Source organism: Lupinus angustifolius, chromosome LG10 (genome assembly GCF_001865875.1).
Source record: "Lupinus angustifolius cultivar Tanjil chromosome LG10, LupAngTanjil_v1.0, whole genome shotgun sequence".
In the NCBI taxonomy this organism is placed as follows: Eukaryota; Viridiplantae; Streptophyta; class Magnoliopsida; order Fabales; family Fabaceae; genus Lupinus; species Lupinus angustifolius.
Window position 1 is genome coordinate 13,362,810 of NC_032018.1, and position 21,427 is coordinate 13,384,236.

General features: G+C 32.8%; 2 protein-coding genes across 2 annotated transcripts; one reads left to right on the top strand and one right to left on the bottom strand.

Moving 5' to 3' along the window:
* LOC109358652 (COBRA-like protein 10) lies at positions 110–2,794 on the top strand. Its single transcript, XM_019603017.1, has 2 exons — positions 110–880; positions 1,026–2,794. The coding sequence occupies exons 1-2, from the start codon at positions 283–285 to the stop codon at positions 2,426–2,428; spliced, it is 2,001 nt and encodes a 666-aa protein (XP_019458562.1). The 5' UTR covers positions 110–282; the 3' UTR covers positions 2,429–2,794.
* On the bottom strand, positions 4,158–11,231 carry LOC109358653 (GTPase-activating protein GYP7-like). The gene is made up of 11 exons (XM_019603019.1): positions 10,839–11,231; positions 9,677–9,772; positions 8,808–8,911; positions 8,220–8,482; positions 7,834–7,956; positions 7,466–7,554; positions 6,336–6,441; positions 5,998–6,095; positions 5,361–5,621; positions 5,020–5,103; positions 4,158–4,509 (listed from the first exon to the last, which is right to left on the bottom strand). Exons 1-11 carry the CDS (start codon positions 10,929–10,931, stop codon positions 4,495–4,497), a joined length of 1,332 nt encoding a protein of 443 aa, XP_019458564.1. The 5' UTR covers positions 10,932–11,231; the 3' UTR covers positions 4,158–4,494.

The following is a 21,427-nucleotide window of genomic DNA, read 5'->3' on the forward strand; positions in this document are numbered from 1 at the left end:
ATACCTCCGAAAGCATCGCTAAAACTAGCGAACATAATTTTGAGTTTCACCTTCTCCTTCCATTCTCCTCTCCCATTTATATATATACACCCATTTCACTTCTCTCTCTTCTACCTCTTCTTTTGTGTCGTGTGCCGCGTTCTACCGCGGCCGCCATTTTCATCGTATTCTTCTCTTGTTATTCTTCTCTTGTTATTATCATTATTATTATACTATCCAATCAAATAAAAAGAGAGGAGAAAAAACTGATTGGATATATTTGAAGGATTATTTCAAGGAACTATGAAAGTGGCTTTGCATGAAACAGTTTCATGGAGCATGCTTCGTTTATTATTCATTTGTTTATTAGGTTTTGAAGCTTGTTATGGAAAACTAGACTTTAGTGACATGGAGGCCGGGACGGCGGCGCAGGCGGTGTCTGCGAAGCCGGACTTAGAGCTCGACAGCTGCGACGGTATTTTCTTGACGTACACGTTAGTGTCAAGGGAGAAGGAATATCCACACGTGAAGAACGTGGCAAAGCAAGCATGGGCTTTTAAGTCTATGGCAACGTTGATGAACGTAGGGGATGAGGAGCTTAAGGATTGGAAAATGTATATTGGGTTCCAGCATAAGGAGATTCTTGTCTCTGCTGATGGTGCCGTTCCCATAGACGCCGAGGAAGATTTCCCGACGTCTGTTGGGAACGGGACCACATTAGCAGGGAACCCGGTCACAGACCTGAAGACTGCTATTGAAACGGCTAGTGATTTTAACCAAATGAGTGTGAAGGTTCAGATGAGTGGCACCCAGTTTGGTCTTGGTAAAGGTGGAAAACCTATGCCTAAGTCTATTAAGCTTGTCAATGATGGTTTCAAATGTCCTGCAGCTACTAGAAAAGGTACACAAACTTTTTGTTAGATAGATAATGCATATTAGATGAGCACCTTTGTGTTTTAGATAGATAATGCATGATAAACGAATAATGTGTATATATTTTTGTGTAAATATTTTGTTAATATGATTTGTTGTTGATACATGCATAGGTTCAAGAATGAGTGTATGTTGTAAAAAGGACCCAAAAGCAAAGGCCAAGTTACTAAAGAAAACAAAGTTCCCACCTCGTCGCTATGGTGATCTTACAATTGCATATGATGTTCTTCAAGCATTCTCCAACAACTACTATGCTCAAGTCACAATTGAAAACAACCACCCATTGGGTCGTCTTGATCATTGGAACTTAACATGGGAATGGCAACATGGAGAGTTCATTTACTCCACGAAGGGTGCCTATGCCCGTATTAAGGACCCTTCTGAGTGCCTCTATGGTCCTGCAGGGAAATACTATGGTTCCATGGATTTCTCACAAGTTGCAAATTGTCAAAAAAAGCCTATTCTTTCTGACCTTCCATCTGAGAGAAAAGATGATGAAAAAGTTGGAAAACTTCCTTGGTGTTGTAGGAATGGTACAGTTTTACCTCCTATTATGGATAAGAGTAAGTCTAAGTCACTTTTTCAGTTACAAGTGTTTAAAATGCCAACTGATGAAAACAGAACTGCAATAACTCCTCCTATGAAGTGGCACATTGATGGTGTTATTAACCCTCAATATAAGTGTGGACCACCTATTAGGGTTGACCCACAAGAGTTTCCTGACCCTACTGGCCTTAAGGCTATTGAAACAGCTGTGGCAAGTTGGCAAGTGGTTTGTAACATCACAAAACCTAAGCCTCAAACAAACAAGTGTTGTGTTTCATTCTCTGCTTTTTATAATGAATCTGCCATCCCTTGTAATACTTGTGCTTGTGGTTGTAATGATGTGAGGAAGTGTAATAATAAGGCCTCGCCGATGCTTATACCACCCGATGCGCTTTTAGTCCCTTTCGCGAATAGAAGCCAGAAGGCGATTGCTTGGGCGAAACTCAAACACTTGAAAGTGCCTAACAATTTGCCTTGTGGGGATAATTGTCCTGTTAGCATAAACTGGCATGTTAACACAGATCACAAGGCTGGGTGGACGGCTCGGATCACGATTTTCAATTGGGCAGATTATACATTTGATGATTGGTTCACTGCTCTTAAGTTTGATAGGTATTTCGAGGATTTTGAAGACGTGTATTCCTTCAACGGGACTCGAATTCCTGGCATTAAAACCATCTTCTTCCAAGGTGTGAAGGGTTTGAATTATTTAGCTGGAGAGACAAATGGAACTCATGAGTATGATCCAAGGGTACCTGGGAAGCAACAATCCGTGGTTTCTTTCAATAAGAAAAATGTTGAACACTTCGATATAACGCGCGATGGGTTCCCTTCAAAGGTCTACTTCAATGGAGAAGAGTGTGCACTTCCTCCTATTAGACCTATGAAGAGTTCAGGGCATCACCAATCTTCAATTAGTCTCCTTGCAATTATTTTCTCAGCATTTGTGACTTTCTTGCTAATGGCATAACAACACAAATCTACTACTACTGACTCAATATAACCAACACTATCTACCAATAGTTGAGTTTGGCCTATGGTAAGAAAAGATCATCTGCATTAGAAGGCTTTTTGGTGTCTCATCAACAGAAGGAGCAGATCATAGCTAAACAATCCATCTGAGCCATGTGATGAGTGGTGCAACCTGTTTTCTATGAAGTACATAACAATGTATATGATACAGAAAATGAATGTGTGTGGAACTTAATAAGTTCAGTACATATCTAGTTCATATTACAAATTAGATGGCCTTTTTGTCTTATCAAAGTTAATATATAGTCTATGGATTAGTTCAAATAGATACCTCAACAAAGAATCTATCATTTGATTCACAGAACTTTCCATTAAAGTCTTGTTATATATTTCATCATTTGATTCACATAACTTTAGAATACTATTTGGATTTTGGAGGAAGGGGGACCAGTTTTTAGTTAGGTACCTTTAATTACAATGTCTCTTTGCACTTAAATATTTATTTCATATGTGTCAAGTATTTTAAGTTGTGGTTAGTGCAATTGTGATCATTACGATTCAATTTTTAGTTAGCTACCTTTAATTACTTTCAAATGATTTATTCAATTTAATTTTCTTTCAATATGCTTCTTATTGAATAGGTCAGTCGACACTGCCTATAAAACAGTGCTCATTGCTGCTAAAAATAAGCATCTCACCAACCCTTACTCACTTTTGTAAATACTGCCAAATTTTCTTCTACCAACAACTTCTACTCCACGTATACATATATAATTCTCTCATTTATCACCTACATTAAATTTATTGTATCATGTATTATTATTGGATTCAAAACCACGTACCCCTACCATAAAGGTGGAAATGAGTTTAGTAGAACTTCACTCGAATTAACTTAGACTTATTAATGGTTTACTTGAGTCGAGTTTTGAAGTTCGTTAAATATAAAATATTTTTCGAATTCAAGATCAACTCAATTTACATTCACCAACTTTCAAGTGAATTAGCGAATTAGGGAGCTTAAATTTATACCATTGTCCAACTATACATATATGTATGATAATTTAACATCTTTTGTATGAACCGTGATGACATTGTGGTACAATTATATTGAAGTACATACAATTTACATAGAATACCAAACTTATGCGACACAGGAATAATATTTATCAAGTGACTCAGTTCAGAGTTGATAAAAGGAAATTGTTGAGTATTACAATGGCTTAAATTGGCATCCTACGTGGAAATTTCAGTTTAACACAATGGGTACTGTTATTAGGAGAAAAAAATAATCACTTTTATATGTGTATCAACATTTCTCCTCTTTTACAATACAATTTATCTCTCAGGTCTCACCTTCCCACTATTTTTATAGAGTTCATAACCTAATACATTGAATAAATTAAAAATAAAGTATTCATGTCATGCTACTATATATAACATAATCTGAATTGAGATTAACAAAACTTATATTCTTCTCTTGAAATGCTTATAAAAGAAATCAATTGATGTATTTGCATGATTGATTTTGATGATGGTTCTAAAGGACGAGCGAGGAAAGACGTTTATACGAATTTCAGACGACCAATGTTGACCAATGTTTGTAGGGACTAAAGCATATTTACATTGACAGTACATAAATATTACACTCTACATAGAACAGTAGTGTAATACACACATTAAACTCTTATTAAACTGATCATTCAACAATGAAGATTTCCAATAAGGTATATGAGAAAGAAAAAAATATTGAAGGTACAAAATGAATATCAAAGTCAATTTCTTTTTTCCTGCACTTTTTTTGGGGCTTTTGCAGCAACAAATATATTACAAAGTATAAATAGATGGTTGTACAAATTCATTTTTATATACAACCTTGTTCTTTTGGATACACAGCAAAAAATAAAATTAATTTTACATACAACAGTTGATCTGTCAGGGAAGAATTATTTGTTGAACACTTCAATTCCTTTTTTTCAATTGTGAAAATTGGAGTCCAATTTTTATGGATTCCACTATTGTCTCACAGGGATAAATCAGTGGAAAAATCATTGGATATATCTGTTGCTAGGGTTTCTTGGCCTGCAGCAATTATAAAATTACTTGTATATTATGGAGTTCATGTTGGAAACAAAAAAATATAATGAGAAAGAGAACATATATACATATATGTGGGGGATTCAAGAAACATTGTGATTACATATAAAGGGAAAGTTCTAAGCCATATAACATAGGAGTTAGGAGATGTCATGCATTTTGTTCACAAAAACTTTAGGCCACATTTTAATATAAAAAAAGACGGCTCAATGCACGAGGCTCCCATTTAGTAGGGTCTAATGAGGACAAATTTACACAGTCTTACCCCTGCAACTAGAGGCTATTTCCAAGATTTGAACTCGTGATCTCATGATCACTAAGCAACAACCTTACTGTGTTCACTAAGCAATAGGCCACATTTAAATGATTTACATATATTATTTTGTTTCCTTCTTGTGCCATGAGTGATGAGTTGTGCAATATGGAAAAATATCCAATACATGAAATTATGACAATATGCAAAGTTGGGGAAAAGTGTTGTTGAGAACACATTACCTTTCTCAAATATTTCTTGTGAAGTTTCATAGCCCCACTGCAAGCCTTTTTGGCATCAAGATTTCCAGTCATGTCATTCAATATCTGATAAGAATTAAATCAGAGGACCAAAGAAAGAAGTTAATCTATAAAAAAAAGGAAAGGATAAAAGTTTATTTTTTGATAATATGACGTCTTACGACACATTTTTATTATGAACTAAACGAATCAGCACGGACAATTTTATATAGATTGTTCAACAATTCAGAACAAAATATTTTCATTCCTTTTGTTTATTTGGCATCGAAATGATAGCTTTATGTAATTTATTGCAACTGAAATTTCGATGTCACGAGACCAACCTTGACAACATCATCCATGCCCCGCGCTTCCTGGAGTAGTTTTGCACTTTTATCTTTCAACACACTAGCAACAAGGAAGAGAGATATAGGAAAAGGAGGTTCAGCATTCTTTGCTCCATTTTTCTTATTTTCTCTCTCATACTTTCCACAGTGATGATTTGACATTGCTTTTCCTTTAGAGCTCTCAGTTTTTCTAGAAGCTGATTGAGGCTCTTCATACATCAAGAACAAGTCCGGATCATATTCCAGAGCCCACATCATCTGTTATGATTTCAAGTAATTAGTTCTAATTCTAAATCATCGGCCTAGAAAGAAACGAAACATGATTCTGCAAATTGTTATCATGGTGGGGAGGGGGATCATTAAATAAGTGCACAAATACACATACATATATACATATTAACATGAAGGAAACAAAATAAAAATAATCTCATATGAGATACCATACTGTTAGATTATCACTGATTTTATCCAAAAATTTCTCAATCGAAAATAGTTTTCGAAATAGCAATGATTGGAAATCATATTCATCCTGAGGGAAGATCTGTTATATGCACAATGTGACTTGATGTTTCTTTGTTCGAGAAATATAATAGAATATAGTCAATATACCATAAACAAAGGAAGCCAAACACACCTCCCAAAGGTACAATGAATCACAAAAGGAGAATTCTCGACGAAACAAAACCATTAGCATCCGAAAAGCAAAGAGATAATCACCTCCACCAACATGCTCTGTGCCCCAAAATTAAAAGAAAGCAACTTGTTAATTTTCATTTCTCAAACATCAATTGAGAACAGTGGCAACAGAGAAAAAACAGGGACTTATTAAAAAACTTAGAAAAAAGATATAACCATGAGCATAACAAAAATTCTTAGAACAACAATTACACAAAAACACACAATTAGAGACAGAAAACTCTATTTCATATTTCACCATAAATACAATACAAACGCACAAATGATAGAAAATACCTAAATGTTTATGAAGTTTTGGATCAATTACTTGAGTAATCGAAGCCAAACCCCTTAGTTGAACTTCCACCCCGACAGAGGTACCAGTGCATCTGAAATTTCCTCGCTTTAAACATTTAAGAACACAGATCATAAGAAATTGAGAAAATATGAACATTGGTATTAGTGCTAAAAATGTGCAGCATATACCGAAAAATTGTAGCCATAATGTACAAATTTAACTAATCACACAAAATCCTTTTCAGCCACTTCTTAAATAAAACTTCACTTTTAAAGAACTGGTTTTATTACGTAATTAACATCCCCCTCATGCAAGAGCGCATTGGGCTTGATGCATGGACAATGTGCCATCTCACTTTCTTTACCATGCACTGAAATTCAACTTCAATGTAGAAGTATGGGGTCAGCAAGGATCAACTTCTGAGTTCTGACTACTTAGTCAAGGAGGCTCCAATAACATGTTAATGACCAGATTCCAAAAGTTTAAGCTATTAGGTGAAGACTCATAAGTGATTCTATTACATCTCTAACATAGAATTACATTGAAGACTTTCTTCAAGTTGTATATTAGCAATTATTGAAGCTAAAATGTACTTTAAACATGGAAGTCCATCTTTCATATTTGGGACAATTCCAATTGGACTTGGCAGAAAAAGGAAACGGCACATCAGCATAATTTGTTATATGAATATCTGATAAGCCGCTGCAAGGCATGCACGAGAAAAGAGTACACCAGGGACGAATACACATACAAAAGATTAAAATTATAAAAAGGAAAAATAGAGACCGTAACATGATGGAAGGATTACTGAAACAGCAGAGCTAAAAGTAAAACCTACAACAACTCGAGAACGGATTTTAAAAAGCCTATATGCATAGTGCAATTTAGAAGTTAACAATCAGGGTGAAGGCAGTTAAGAATACAACTTTTTTCTAGAAAAAACTACAGCTCAAAATACAGTGCTTGATGCTGTAAAATGTTGTACATATAAGAGGGAAAGCCAATAAGGAACACTAGAATTATTGTTTGCTCATCTTTTCAAGGAATCATTGCATAGAAGACTTGCTAAAATTAAGTTGATTATTTCCAACATTAATAATAAAATAGAGCATAGAGATAAGAAGTTTACAAGTCTGCGCATCAGACGCTCAAAGCACCAAAATGCATCTGCTTCATCATCAATAAGAACTATCATAGGGGAGCACAGGTCACTCATTCCTGTTGACATTGTATAATGTTAAAACCAAACGCTTAGAGTAGTTATAAATGGTTGAAATTTTTTCAGCTAGATTACAAGAAAAGTAGAAGAAAAACTAATGTAGAAATGAGTGAGTGCTACATATTCTTTTATCCATAAAGAAAATCATTAACAAGGCTCACATGAATCAAGGTAAGATCTCAAAACCTGAATCAATAGGAATATCTAAATATAGTACTGGTCTATGTCAAAAAGAAGCAAAATATGCAAGATTCAAATGGATCACCCATGTAAAATACCTTGACCATAGCCAACATCTTTATCGATCCAAGCATAAATGGCAAGAATATCCCATAGTTTTGACAAGTTCTCAGGCTTCTCATAAAAAACTAAAGTCCTATCCGTGCGAACCACATCAAGACCTGAAATTTTGTGTGCAAGAAAAAGAGTCATTCACTATCAGAATTATATTTTGGTTGTAGGATTTTATCTTACTACATGAGAAAGCTTTCAAAAGATAAAAAAAAATGTTTACTAATCAGATTGCAACAATGCATTTCAGGCATAATGGATTTACCAAGTAAGCAACAGCAGGAAAGGATTCTGCGTAAAACTTTATGCCGGAAAAATAAACATATAGTAGGAGAAATATCATAGACGGTGGATAGAAAACATATTTACAAACCTATTTGATGGAGAGTTAACAGCCACTGGACTACTCTTTTGTCTGTCACCTTTTCTAAATTATTTACATCATCTATACTTGAAGGCTTATAATAATCTTGAGGAAACACAACTAATCCCGTGTCTGGATTTGTTTCTAACAAAACCAATGGATCTTGAACCGGCAGACCATCGTCAGTAATTACAGGTGCGGCGATAAATCTGCCACTTCCAACTAGAGGAAACAGTTGCCGGCATTCTTCCTTCCAAGTAGCATACTGCATCCTGACAATATAGCATAAAATTGTTACATAAGTTGATTTATTAGATATAAAATTTAGAAGAGCAGTTTTAAATTATAAAATATATTATGCATAATCCAAATTCCACTACAAAGGATGAAGAAGCAATTCTTGCTACATTGTTTTAAGGCAAATCAAGCCTGTGGTGATGTTATAGACATTGCATTTTTATTTACAAGGAAAACTTCAATCATAGCGAAGTGCAATACTACAAAAATGTTAAATATTGTAGGATGCTATGATAGTAATAAAGGTGACAAAAGAGGAGTCTTATCAAAAAATATTTATGAAATAGGAAAACCGATTACCTTCGCTGCTGTCTTATCTGATCTCTTTCCTCAAATGTACTCCTGGGGTCATAACAACCAAGTAAAAATTCCCAAACTTCTCCCCTAATAGATGGGTGGACTCCCTGGTTCAATAAAATACACGTGGTATCGACCCAGTCACATAAAGACAAATAATTGGTTTTTTTTCACTTGTGCATATATGCAAACCATAATCTTTGCTAATTTTAGAGGCATGGAAAACCAACAATATGATCAGCAATAGAACATGCATTTCTCATGATTGTGAAGGACAAAATAAATAATATGAAGAAAATGATGCATCACAGACTTAAGAAATCTGTCAAATGTAAATCCAAAAATAATTTTCTGTCCCTCCTACTCATTCATAGATTAAAAAGAAGGGCTCTTTATGATCATACTCAGTACAAACTATTTTCCCACATGTCATGTAGCCATTAACTAAAAAAGGTGAAGTGCAGTATACGACATGTCTTACAAGAGTTTAAGTACTGACACAAAAGCAATACGAACAGTTTAATAATTAAAAAAACTAAGTATGAAAAAAAAAATTCTACCCAAAAGCCTGTTACGTAAAAAGGTGAGAAAATAAAAACATGTCTCACAAGAAGAATGTGTATGAAAATATAAGGAATTTTTTTTAATACAACCCAGTCAAAATGTCAGCCATGCTAATAGGATCTCATGTACTAAAGAAAACAAAAATACACTTAGAAAAAAAGTTCAGTTATATTCATGATAGATGCCCTCATGTTTTTCAAACAAGGTAGAGATCCCTATTGCACCTGATTAATGAAATTGGGATACAGACTAAAATTAATATTCTCAAATATATTGAAGCAGCATTTTGATTATAGAAACATAATTACCCCTCGGTAGATTCGTTTTAGAGTCTTGCCTATATCCAGATATCCTTCTGGAGTAAATGCAGCTTGCCATTTTCTTGCACTTAGTGTTCTACCACCCTGGACCACATAACAACAAGTTAAGAATAAAATAACATGATATGAGTGTGATAAGATTGGCATTCCAAATAAATGTAAAAGTTTTCAACTGAAGGCATATGAAAGTACAGGATTATGTAATTATTTTTGGTATTTAATAACTCGTAAAATAAAAACCCAACAAGGATAATTAATCATGAACCATTATGAATTACAAAGTATATTTTATCCATATACAGAATTAGTTCATTTAAAAGTTTTGAACTAATACAACAAAGCAATCAACCAATTAATAACCAGCGGCCATGCCACGTATCTAATACAGCAATAGTGAAATAGAAATGAGTTCCACTTGATGAGTTAACTTATTAAATGCTCCAAATCAATGAAACTAACAGAATAATCATGATCTTATGCATAAGAAGATTGCACACAATCAAATAATCAATAACATCTACATTCAATTGGTACATAAACATTATCTAATACAACAACAATGATATAGAAATCTTAATACAATGAGTTCCAATGGATGATTTAACTTGTTAAATGCCCCAAACCCATGAAACTAGCAAAAGAATCATGATCTCTTGTCCATAAGAATACTTGGCACAATTATATAATCAATAAAATCTACCTTAAATTTTGCATTTGCGACGACTTCTGTACAACAAATTCATTTCGTCGAATTGAATGTCATTCATTAAACTCGACGACTTTACTGAATTTGAAGCTCATAACAAGCAAAATATACACTATCCTAAAAGCCTAATCAAAATCTTTTTTATCACAAAAAATTGTGGAAAACTATGTGAATTCCAGCAACTCATTTAACATAGTTAAACTCATGTTGGATTTTCAATCATTTGAAATCACACGAAATCCCCCAAATGAACAAAACTTCAACAAGCTCAACATGACTTAGAAATATACATAAGCAAAATAAAAGAAACGTGTCATATCTAAATGACTAAATGCATTCACCAAATAGATCTCAAACTAATCCTCAGAATATAACAGCATCATTTTCCATCAACCCAATACTAACAAATATACATCCAATAAAAATGAAGAAAAAAAAACATACCCTGATCTTAAATCGAGAAATGGGAACATCTGAGGTGCATTCAGGGCGAATTTGATAGAAAGAATCAGCAGGAACCCCAGGATCTCTCCACATCCCAAACAGCAAAAAGGGTAATCAAGGAAATCAACAAAGCAATAATTTTTTGTATGAATGATCCTTGCCAGCACACAGAAGCTGGAACCCTTTGAAAAGATCAAGCAAACCCAGAAACAAAAACTTGTCAGGTGAAGAATTCAATGAGAATCCAGCTCCATAAAGCTATATAGAACAATAAAAAAGTGATTTTTTTGAAAGGGTTTTTATTGTATATAATTATTAGTTAGGATGACATGGTGGGGTTGGTAGTGGGTATGGTGATTGAGGAAGGGAAGGTAGTAATAATATCAAAAAAAGGGTGGAAATATCAAATATGGAAGCGATTTTTCTAACCTCACCACGCATTCATTCACGGTTTGATGCCTAAATTTTCACGAAATATGTGTCCGATTTTTGTAAAAACAGATATATCTTTTAAAGTTTACAAAATTATTTTAATTATATACTGTTTTTACTACAGAATATAGTTTTTGGTATTATATACAAAATTTAGGAAGGTTGACTCCCACGATTATCATGATGATATTTGTATATATTTCCATTACTCACCAACAAGATTTTATTTCAACAATTATATTTGGACACACAATGATGAGTTAGTAGGATCCAACCTTACCTCCTTGTCTTTGTTGGCCTGATTATGATTGGGTTCAAATATCGTCAGGTTTCATCAAGTTTAGTGTTACGTTCAAATCCAAAAATTAGACTTCATCTATATTTAAGATTATGTAAGGAACAAATATAACATGTTCTGATATTCGTTACCTTTGTATATAGTATATGTATATTCAACTCTACACAGAGTAGGGGTGAGCATGGTCAGGTTAGGTCGAGTAAGGCTTGTACTTTATTCTGCCTTAAATGTTGGTATGGTCGTTTTTTAACTTTGGTCCGACCTTAGACTCGAAGTTAACCCGGTCCTAAATATCGTCTGGGTTAGATTTTAACTCGAACCTAACACTAGACCCAATTCAACATAAAATGATAAGAAAAAATGTATACACTGACAATGTAAGATTTTGATACACTGTTAGTTCATTATCCACCACTGATTTTTTATCATCATTCAAATGAGTGTGTATGATATATGACTATGTATAACTCTTTACACTGTTTGTGCATAGATATTACACTCTAAAAATGATAATATATATATATATATATATATCATGAAAAAAAAATAGAGAATCAATGATACTTTCAACCAAAGAATTGTTATTACTTTGTACACAATTGAATAGACACACATATAAAATATGATGAGGGGTGACCATACGACGAGTCAGGTCATGTTTCTCCCCTACCGACCCCCAAATATTGATCAAATCTAATTTTTGAACCCGAACCTGACACTATACCTGACGAGACCCGACCTTATTTAGGCCCGATCATGATCAGAAATATTGGGAGAGCGGGTATGGTCAAGTCCTGCTCAACCTTAATATAGAATAAAGATATTTCTTTGGCCCAAAATATCATTAATTATCTAATTTTTATTAAATATATATGATTAACAAAATATTTACATATGTATCATTTCGTATGTCAATTACACATCCATAATGATAAGTACCACTAAGAAGAGTTTATCTAAAATAAATATCCATTATATTTAATTGAGTTTACATTCAGGTTTAAGTTCATGACCTGATTGACATTTGGGGTCGGGTTAGCCTTCAAATCTATGACCAATCAAATTGGGCTCAAAAAATAATTTGACCAACATTTGGAATTAGGTAAGTGATAAACATTACTCACATAGGATCTGTCCATGCATATTTGATACTCTGGGTAGAAAAAATATGAACCCTAAATTTATTTAGAAAATTATAGACAATTTTGTGCACGATTTGAGAAAATTGTGTGGCTATAATTGTCAAAGCTCTAAAAGTTTTGATCATCTTATATCTATTATATTATAATGATTATCAAATGATCCTAAAATAAAACTATAGAATGTACTAAAATAATTATACGATTTATAAAATAAAGATATTAATAAAATAAAACTAAAATGAAGGTATTTAACTAAAAAAATGAGTACCTTATTATTTAGGCCCTTAGCCATTGCATATGTGGCACCTACTTAGGGTCGACAACTCTGCTTATCCATACAATGAAGAGAAGTTCTACTACTCTCCAGTATTAGATAGTCTAATATTGAAATATGATAATAAATAATTTTTTTATTTTTTTTATTAAAAAATAACTTAAAGTTGTCATCAAATATATATTTTTGTCATGTATAGAAATTTTTCCATCCAATGCACTCTTCCGTCTCCAATACATAGAGATATTTTATATGTACCTACGACAGATATCAATGTTTATATCATTAATGCCACCTTTATGATTGTTATAATTATATGGTTAGTTGGTTACTACTTGTATTAATTTAAAAATGTTTGGATGAGATTGTTTTACTCCCCCGTTCTCATATAACTGTCACTATTTTGAGAAGTATTTTGTTCTTTTTTATATGTCACTTTTTAAAGTTCAAGAGAGTATTATTTTTTTTTCCAATTATATCTGAAGTCAAAAGTCTTCGCAAAATGACTCTACACAGTTATCTAAAACTATAAATTAATGGATATTGTTGATTCCCATAACATTACAATTACTCTTTAAAGACACAAAAGAAGGCAAATTTGAAAATGTTGAAGATTCTAAAGAAGCAGCTCAAGACTTCTGGTCTCTCGCTAGAGATAGAGATTCTCGCTCGAGCGAGAGAGTAAATTTCAGCATTAAAAAATCTTCTCACTTGAGCGAGAGAAGTTGCATTTCCACGCCTGAAAACCTCGCCCGAGCGAGGCTCCCTCGCTTGGGCGAGGGAGAAACAGTAAGTATGAGGTTTTTTGTCTTGAAATAACGCCTGAGTGAGGCTCCCTCGCTTGGGCGAGGGGTACCAGTATTTTCTGGTGAATTTCTTCTGAATTATGACTTGAACGACCATTACCTCGCTTGGGCGAGGCTAGTGTTGTTCAAAAACATATTCTTCTCTCTTTTTCCTCCTTTTTTTTTATCATTTCTTACTTGCAAACGACAACAATTACTTAAATTCATAAACAATACATGATTGCTAGATTATTGGGAATTGTATGCAATTACATCATAAATCCACACAAAGTGCCCCAAAACCATACACATTTCATTAACATTTTGGCACTTAACACCCCAAATCCCATAACATCAAGACAAATCAGTGTTTAAATAATTGAGAACTTCTTTTACCAATTATGGATCGCACTTCAATTGATTGAGAAATCCTTGTTCCATTTGTAGCCTTTGTTTCTTCAAATGTGGGATTTTATAATGATTAGAACCTCTGGCTTTCATGATCTCAATCATACATGATTGCAATGTTACAAATATGCAATTAGACTTTTAGTAGAAAAGTTTTCAAATGAACTCATAACTGCACTCACAAGTTCATCAATATTTTTAGGTGATTCCTTGTGTTGTAATGATTGTATAGCACTGAAAAATCCAAGATCTAACACATTTAAATCGGGAGAATTTGCAGGTTGGCACATCAAACGAATATCAAACCCATCTTGTGTAGCTACTTTAAGGAACTCATCATCAGCGTGACTAATATTTGTTCTAGCATTATCTTGTTGAATAAAAATTGGATTCTTGACGTCATCTCTTGGCCATTTTTCATTTATAGCAGGAATGACTTTCTCAATAAAAAATGATCTTATCACATCTCTATTGACGGAAGTCATTGCTTTTGTCTCCAAGGTTCCCATAACTCTGTTGAAACTTGTCCTTTTAGCCGGTTCTTTGGTAACAAAGGGAAAAACACCAATTATTCCAGATAAAACTTCACTTCCTTGTGAATCAAATCTTGGATGAGCAATAACAACTTAAAACATTACTGTTGTAATGAAATTTTTGCTTTTACATATGCGATATGGATCTTCCTCATGTGGCAACAAATAATAATTATTATACTTCTTTGACATGTAGAACCACTTCTCATCAATATGAACAATGTTATTCATACTTTTAAATATTGGATCATGTGGTATGTTATAATCTTCCAACATTGACAAACAAAATTATAGTCGTGACCTTTTATTTTCTTCTTTCAACAATGGTTTTATGGCATTCAAATGATGATGCATGACCCTTGCCTTTAGAAGCCTAAACACTGAAGTTGAATTAGTATTCAAAGCACAAGCTAAAGATCGAATGGTTGTCCGTTGACGAAAAGGGATTTCGCAAATTCGATCATGATCAATCTGAATTCTCTTACGTCCATAGTTTATAGGCTTCCTTTGAGATACATCATGCAAGTCACTTTCTTTTGAACGACACCATATACGTAGAATAGTTCTTCTAGAAATTGAAAATGATGAAGCCACAATATCTATCACTCCTTTCTTTACTCTTCCATCAACACTATTTTGATGTAGAATATGATAAACAGTTGCACGTTCTTCATTGCTAAGGTATTTTAACCTTTTATTCATGTTTCCTTCCAAATTTGTTTCATTAACCTCCATATCTATTTAGCATTAAAATACATAAAATAATAAATAAGTAATCATTGTAAAAATAAATGAATTGAACATGTAGAACAAGTTTAAAGGCTTAAAATGACTCAAAACATTTAAATGATTTAATTAATAAATCAATAATTGATATAAAAATAAAAGAATTAAAAGCAAAAAATAATTTTGATACCATTATTTAAATTTGCTTCTGTCACGTCTATATTTGCATTATTCTCTTCTCCTGTTTAAAAACACAAAAATAATTAACATAAATAAAATAATCCAAACAATAAATTATATAACACACATAATAAAATAAAACAATAGCATATGTTGATCTCCTTGTGTCCAAATCTTTTCATATACAAGAAAAGGGTTGTAAGGATAGAGAAATAAGACATCTATGTTGGGCATACACTTTGGACCAAAGATTAAAAACATGGACAGATCATTCTCCTAATTTAGTTGCTTGGACTGTGGATATTGAGAGACTTCTTAATTTAATTCAAAACACTTTGTGCATGAATAAAAAACGGTTTATTTACCTCTAAAACTGCACTACAAGGCTTCTTGTTTAAATCCCAAAAAAACATGGTTTGATTGTAGAGAATGAGGAAGAGCATTGAGATCAATAAAGTAACTTTCTTCTGCATCAACATTCAAATATGGAAACATAGGATGTTCTTCATTTGAAAAAAAATGTTGAACGTTTTCATTATTAGTATGTGAAGGGGTGACATTTAAGTCTATATCGTATAAAGAGAATTGATTTTCTGCCGTCATAATTCTTCAGATATGAAATTTCTCAAATTCACAGTCCATATATATAAAGAATGAAACTACTAGTAAAATTTTAAAATTTATGGCGGTAAGTTAAATTGAAATTCGGTGGTAAACAAATTTTAATTTAAATTCTAACCAAAGTTTTTATTTTTCACTTTGATTTTTTGGAGCGAAAGTTGTTTGGAGGCAAAGTTTTTTGGAATATGTGAATTGAAGTAGCAAGGTAGGTATAGTCTTAAGTAGGAATAATTGTGCAAAATGATTGAAATTAATGAGAATGAGAGATAAAGGGTATTATAGGAAATTAATATATAATTTTACTACATTAATTGAATTTCTTAATATATGTGCCAAAACCTTAAAGTGACAGTTATATAGGAATAAAGATAGTATAATATAAGAATGTGAAAATAATTAGAGTCTCCTCATCTCTTTATTAGCTTATAATTGTTATTATAAAAGAAAGAAAGACAAAAGGAGAATAAAATATGAAACAATAAAAAATGATTATTTTAATTTTAAGTAAATATAAAATAAAAGAGATCCGTTTACACATGATTTAAGTTACACTAGTTATACTCAATCTCAACAATTTATTTTCTTAAATATAACGATCCAAATGAGTGAAACTTAAAAGTCATATAAGATTTTTTTTTCTCTCACCATTTATTTCACTCACCCTTATGATTCATTGGATGTAAGAAAATGAATGATAAATTAAGTATACCTAGTTTAACTTAAATTGAATGTAAACAAATCTCTCCTCAATATAAAAAACTTATAACAACAAAATTTATGAAACAATAAATCACATAGTTATCTCATCTAATAAAATTACTTACCTTTATTCTTAAATTAACAAACCCAAATTTAATTGATAGTTATACCCGGACTTGAAAACTTCATATCGGTAAATGTATTTTATGAATGTATAATAAAACCAACCCTTAACTATGAATGTGTAATAACACTAGAGTTTAATATTTATGTAAAGTTAATATACAAATTTATATACAATCAATTTATCATCTATTATTTATTTATTTATATTATTTTTTCAAGAGTTAATAATGATTAAACACAAATATAAATCTCATAAACTGTCGATCATAAGGACATATATTTTTCTCATAAAATCAACCATTAAGATTTAAAGGTAATGTAGTTTGTGAAGCACGATGTATATTAAATAATATTTCCATTGTTTTTTATAGGAATTTTTTGGTATTTTCATAAAAATTAAGAACCCTACTTGATATGATTAAATTAATTAATGTGTTAACCATTAGATATATTTTTACATAAGAAGTCTTCATTGGTATAACTAAATCACATCTTATATTATACAAAGTCTATCACTTTATGTATCATTTGATGTGGTCAGTTGAAAAAATATATTTAAGTTGAAAATTTAATAATTAAATATTTTTTCACCAATTACATCAAATAACCCATGAAGTGACACATTTTGTAAGAGATAAGATATGCTCCTATTTTTAACTTACTAATTTTCTCTTTTTGATAACATAATTATTAATTTTTTTTTTGCAAATAGTGATATAAAAATTAAAAGGGACTATTGGTGGTCTCTCATGATCTTTCTATGATAATGACCAATAAGTGGCTAATGAGCCATTCTTTAATCATAAAAAGTAATTCACTTTATATGTTACTTGTTTTGATTAGTTAAAAAAAATTATTTAAATTAAAAGTTTAATTACTAAACACTTTTATGACCAATTATAATAAGTGACAGTTATAACAGAAGATAAAATTCCTTACATAATAGTTGTGTCTTTTGATTTTACCAAAATAATTTGTATATTATGAATGTAATTTTTTAAATCGTCATTTTATACGAAAATAATGTTTTTTAAATGGTAAATATTGTATTCTTGTATTGGAGCACAATAACTTGACATCCAAGCAACATGATGATGACCCAAATGGCTCAAGAAAAAATACAAAAGGATTGACTCGTGGCTCAGCACGAGTCAATAACCCAAACAACATGGTCAGATTGGCTATATCAGGTAATATTGGCCACCAGTTTGGTGCATCAGGCAACTTTGGCTAGACTAGGCAAGTGCATATAGTAAGCATGGTCAGGCGCACCAAATGGCCCAACCTCGCACACAAGAATCACACGGTCAGAAACATGATACAAAGTTAGCGCTTGACGCATCTGTTCACAAGCCTAGCGCATCAGTTGGCCAAGCTTGGCGCACCAACATTACACGATCAAGAATTTGACCTTCACATAGCTTGGTGCACCAAATGGCTCAACCTTGGCGATATAACACTCTTGGTTAGAAATTGGACACAGAGACAATTAATTAGTATATGTGTTTTGCATGGGCACTTTTTGTATATTCTAGAAAGGTTCTATGGGTAAGTTAGTTGGGGTGGTTAGATAGATTGTTAGTTGATTTTTTATTCTCTAATTATTGGTTGCTTTCTTAACAAACAACTGCCTTTGTACTTTGTATATAATGAAGCCTTTGGCTTTTGTTTTGAATAAGAAAATATGAGGTATAGTCAGATACATTATCATAATATGGTATTAGAGCCTTCTTTATGAAGGTTCTGTTTACCCAAGTTAAAGATAGCATCATCCATTTACCAAAAGAAGAAAAATTGGCCAAGAAAGAAAGAAGTAGAGTCAAAGAAGAAAACAACATTTGAAAGAAGAGACACACAAAACCAAGAAGTTGCAGCAAAGAATCATAGAAGAATCAGTCAATAATGGAGCAAGAAAGAAGCCTGTTGACAACTCTGAGTACCAGTGACATGCAGAGCCCACATTTCCTCCATCCACGAGAGAATCCAGCGGTTGTGTTGGTCACACCCCCACTAGAAGGGACCAATTACCATTTATAGATGAAATCCATGAGAAGAGCACTAAAGACCAAGAATAAACTGAAATTTGTTGATGGCTCTATCACACCTCCACCACAATCATCTATGGAATATGACATGTGGCATATGTGTAACATTATGGTCATATCATGGATCACAAGGTCTCTTTCACCAGAAATTGCACAAAGCACTATCTACATCGAAAGTGTATAAGAGTTATGGGCAGATCAAAAGAAGAGGTTCTCAAAAGGGGACACCTTTAGGATCTCAAATGTATTGCAAAAATTGCATTCAATAAATCAAGGAGATAAGAGCATATCAGCTTACCACACATACTTAAAAACACTTTGGGAGGAGCTCAAATCACTAAGAATGATACACATGTGTACTTGTGAGGTCAAATGCAATTGTGGATCAACCAAAGAAGTCAAGGATCAAAGGGAGATAGAAAATGTGATTTGTTTTTTAAAGAATCTGAATGATAAATTCAATTCAACAAGGGCTCAAATACTCCTCATGGAGCCCTTGATACAGATAAACAAAGCATTTCCACTTATGCAACAACAAGAAAGACAATTCATTCCAGCTAGCTTGACAATGCCTAAGGTCTTACTTAATTTTTCAAATGACAAATCTAAAACAAGTAAGAATGAGACTACACAACAATGGAAATCAAGGAAGTAATGCACAAGGAACAAGAAGAGGCTTTGGCAGAGGCTTTGGTGGCCAAAGGAATGGTGGACTAAAGGTATGCACCTACTACGAAAGGGATAGACATACAATAGACACATACTATTTCAAGCATGGTTTTCCATCCAATACATCACAAGGAAGGACAAGATAAGACAATGGAACAATTAACATGACAATAACTCAAGAAAGAACCTCAGAAAAGAATAAGAAAGACCAAGCACCAACAAATGAAACAAGGAACATAAGCTTCAACTTTGGACCAGAACAATATGCACAACTGGAATCTCTCTTCAAAAGCATTGGATCAAGTAGTGGACACAATGTGAATCAACTAAGTGTCGTACCAGGAAGTGACACACAAACCAGACATAGCCAAGAACATTAAGAATCCTCACGTATGAATAATTACTGGATACTTGACATAGAGGCCACATACCATGTGTGCCCATCCTTATCAAAATTCATTGTGTTCAAACACATAACGCCAATCACCATAAACTTTCCAAATGGAACTACTATATTGACCACGTATCATGCACTATAATCTTTTCTGATTCATTAGCCTTACACAATGTATTGTATGTGCCTGATTTTAAATATAATCTCATCTTAGTATATAAACTCACAAATACCTTACATTGTAAGCTAATGTTTGATGGTTCCAATTGTTCTATCTAGGATATGACTATCTTGAGGATGATTTGACATGCTGAAGTTATAAATGGGCTATACATGCTTAGGAGAGATTATAGGAATAACTTAGATATAACACACAATGTAAATGACTTGAACACTGTACCTTTCTTTGACTAGTGGTATTTTAGACTAGGTCATCCCTCAATAAGCATACTGAATTCTATATGCAAAACTTTTGACTATGTTAATTGTGAATCAAAGCATGTATATTATTACTGTCACTTGGGTAAACAAGCCAACCTTTTTTTCTTAACAATATGCATAGGAGTTTATGTGCTTTTGACATGGTCCATATGGACATTTGGGGACCTATAATATACACTTCCATAGATGATCATAAGTATTTCCTCAATGTTGTTGATGATCATACTAGGCATACATGGTTATTCCTCATGAAATCTAAGGTTGAGGCTAGAGTTTTAATGCATGCTTTTGTCCATATGGTTCACACTCAATTTGATATATTAATTAAGATCATTAGGATAGATAATGACATAGAATTTAATACTCAGGTTTTTTCACAGAAAAAGGAATTCTATACCAGACATCTTGTGTAGAGACTCCTCAACAAAACTCTGTTGTTGAAAGGAAGCATATGTACATCTTTAATGTGGCTAGAACCTTACTCTTCCAATCAAAGCTTCATAAGGCCTTCTGGTCCTATGGAGTTCAACATGCTGAATACCTTATAAATAGATTGCATACTCCAAACCTTTAGTATAAGTCCCCTTTGAACTTCTTCATAACAAACTTCCTAACCTGCAAGACTTAAGAGTCTTTGGCTCTTTATGCTTTGCCAGCACTCTAGTACAACATATGATTAAGCTAGATCCTAGGGCAAGAAAGTGTCTATTTCTTGGATACAAAGACACTACAAAGGGATATATCCTATTTGATTTCAAGAATAGAGATTTTTTTTTTCTAGACATGTCATTTTCCATAAACATGTCTTTCCTTACA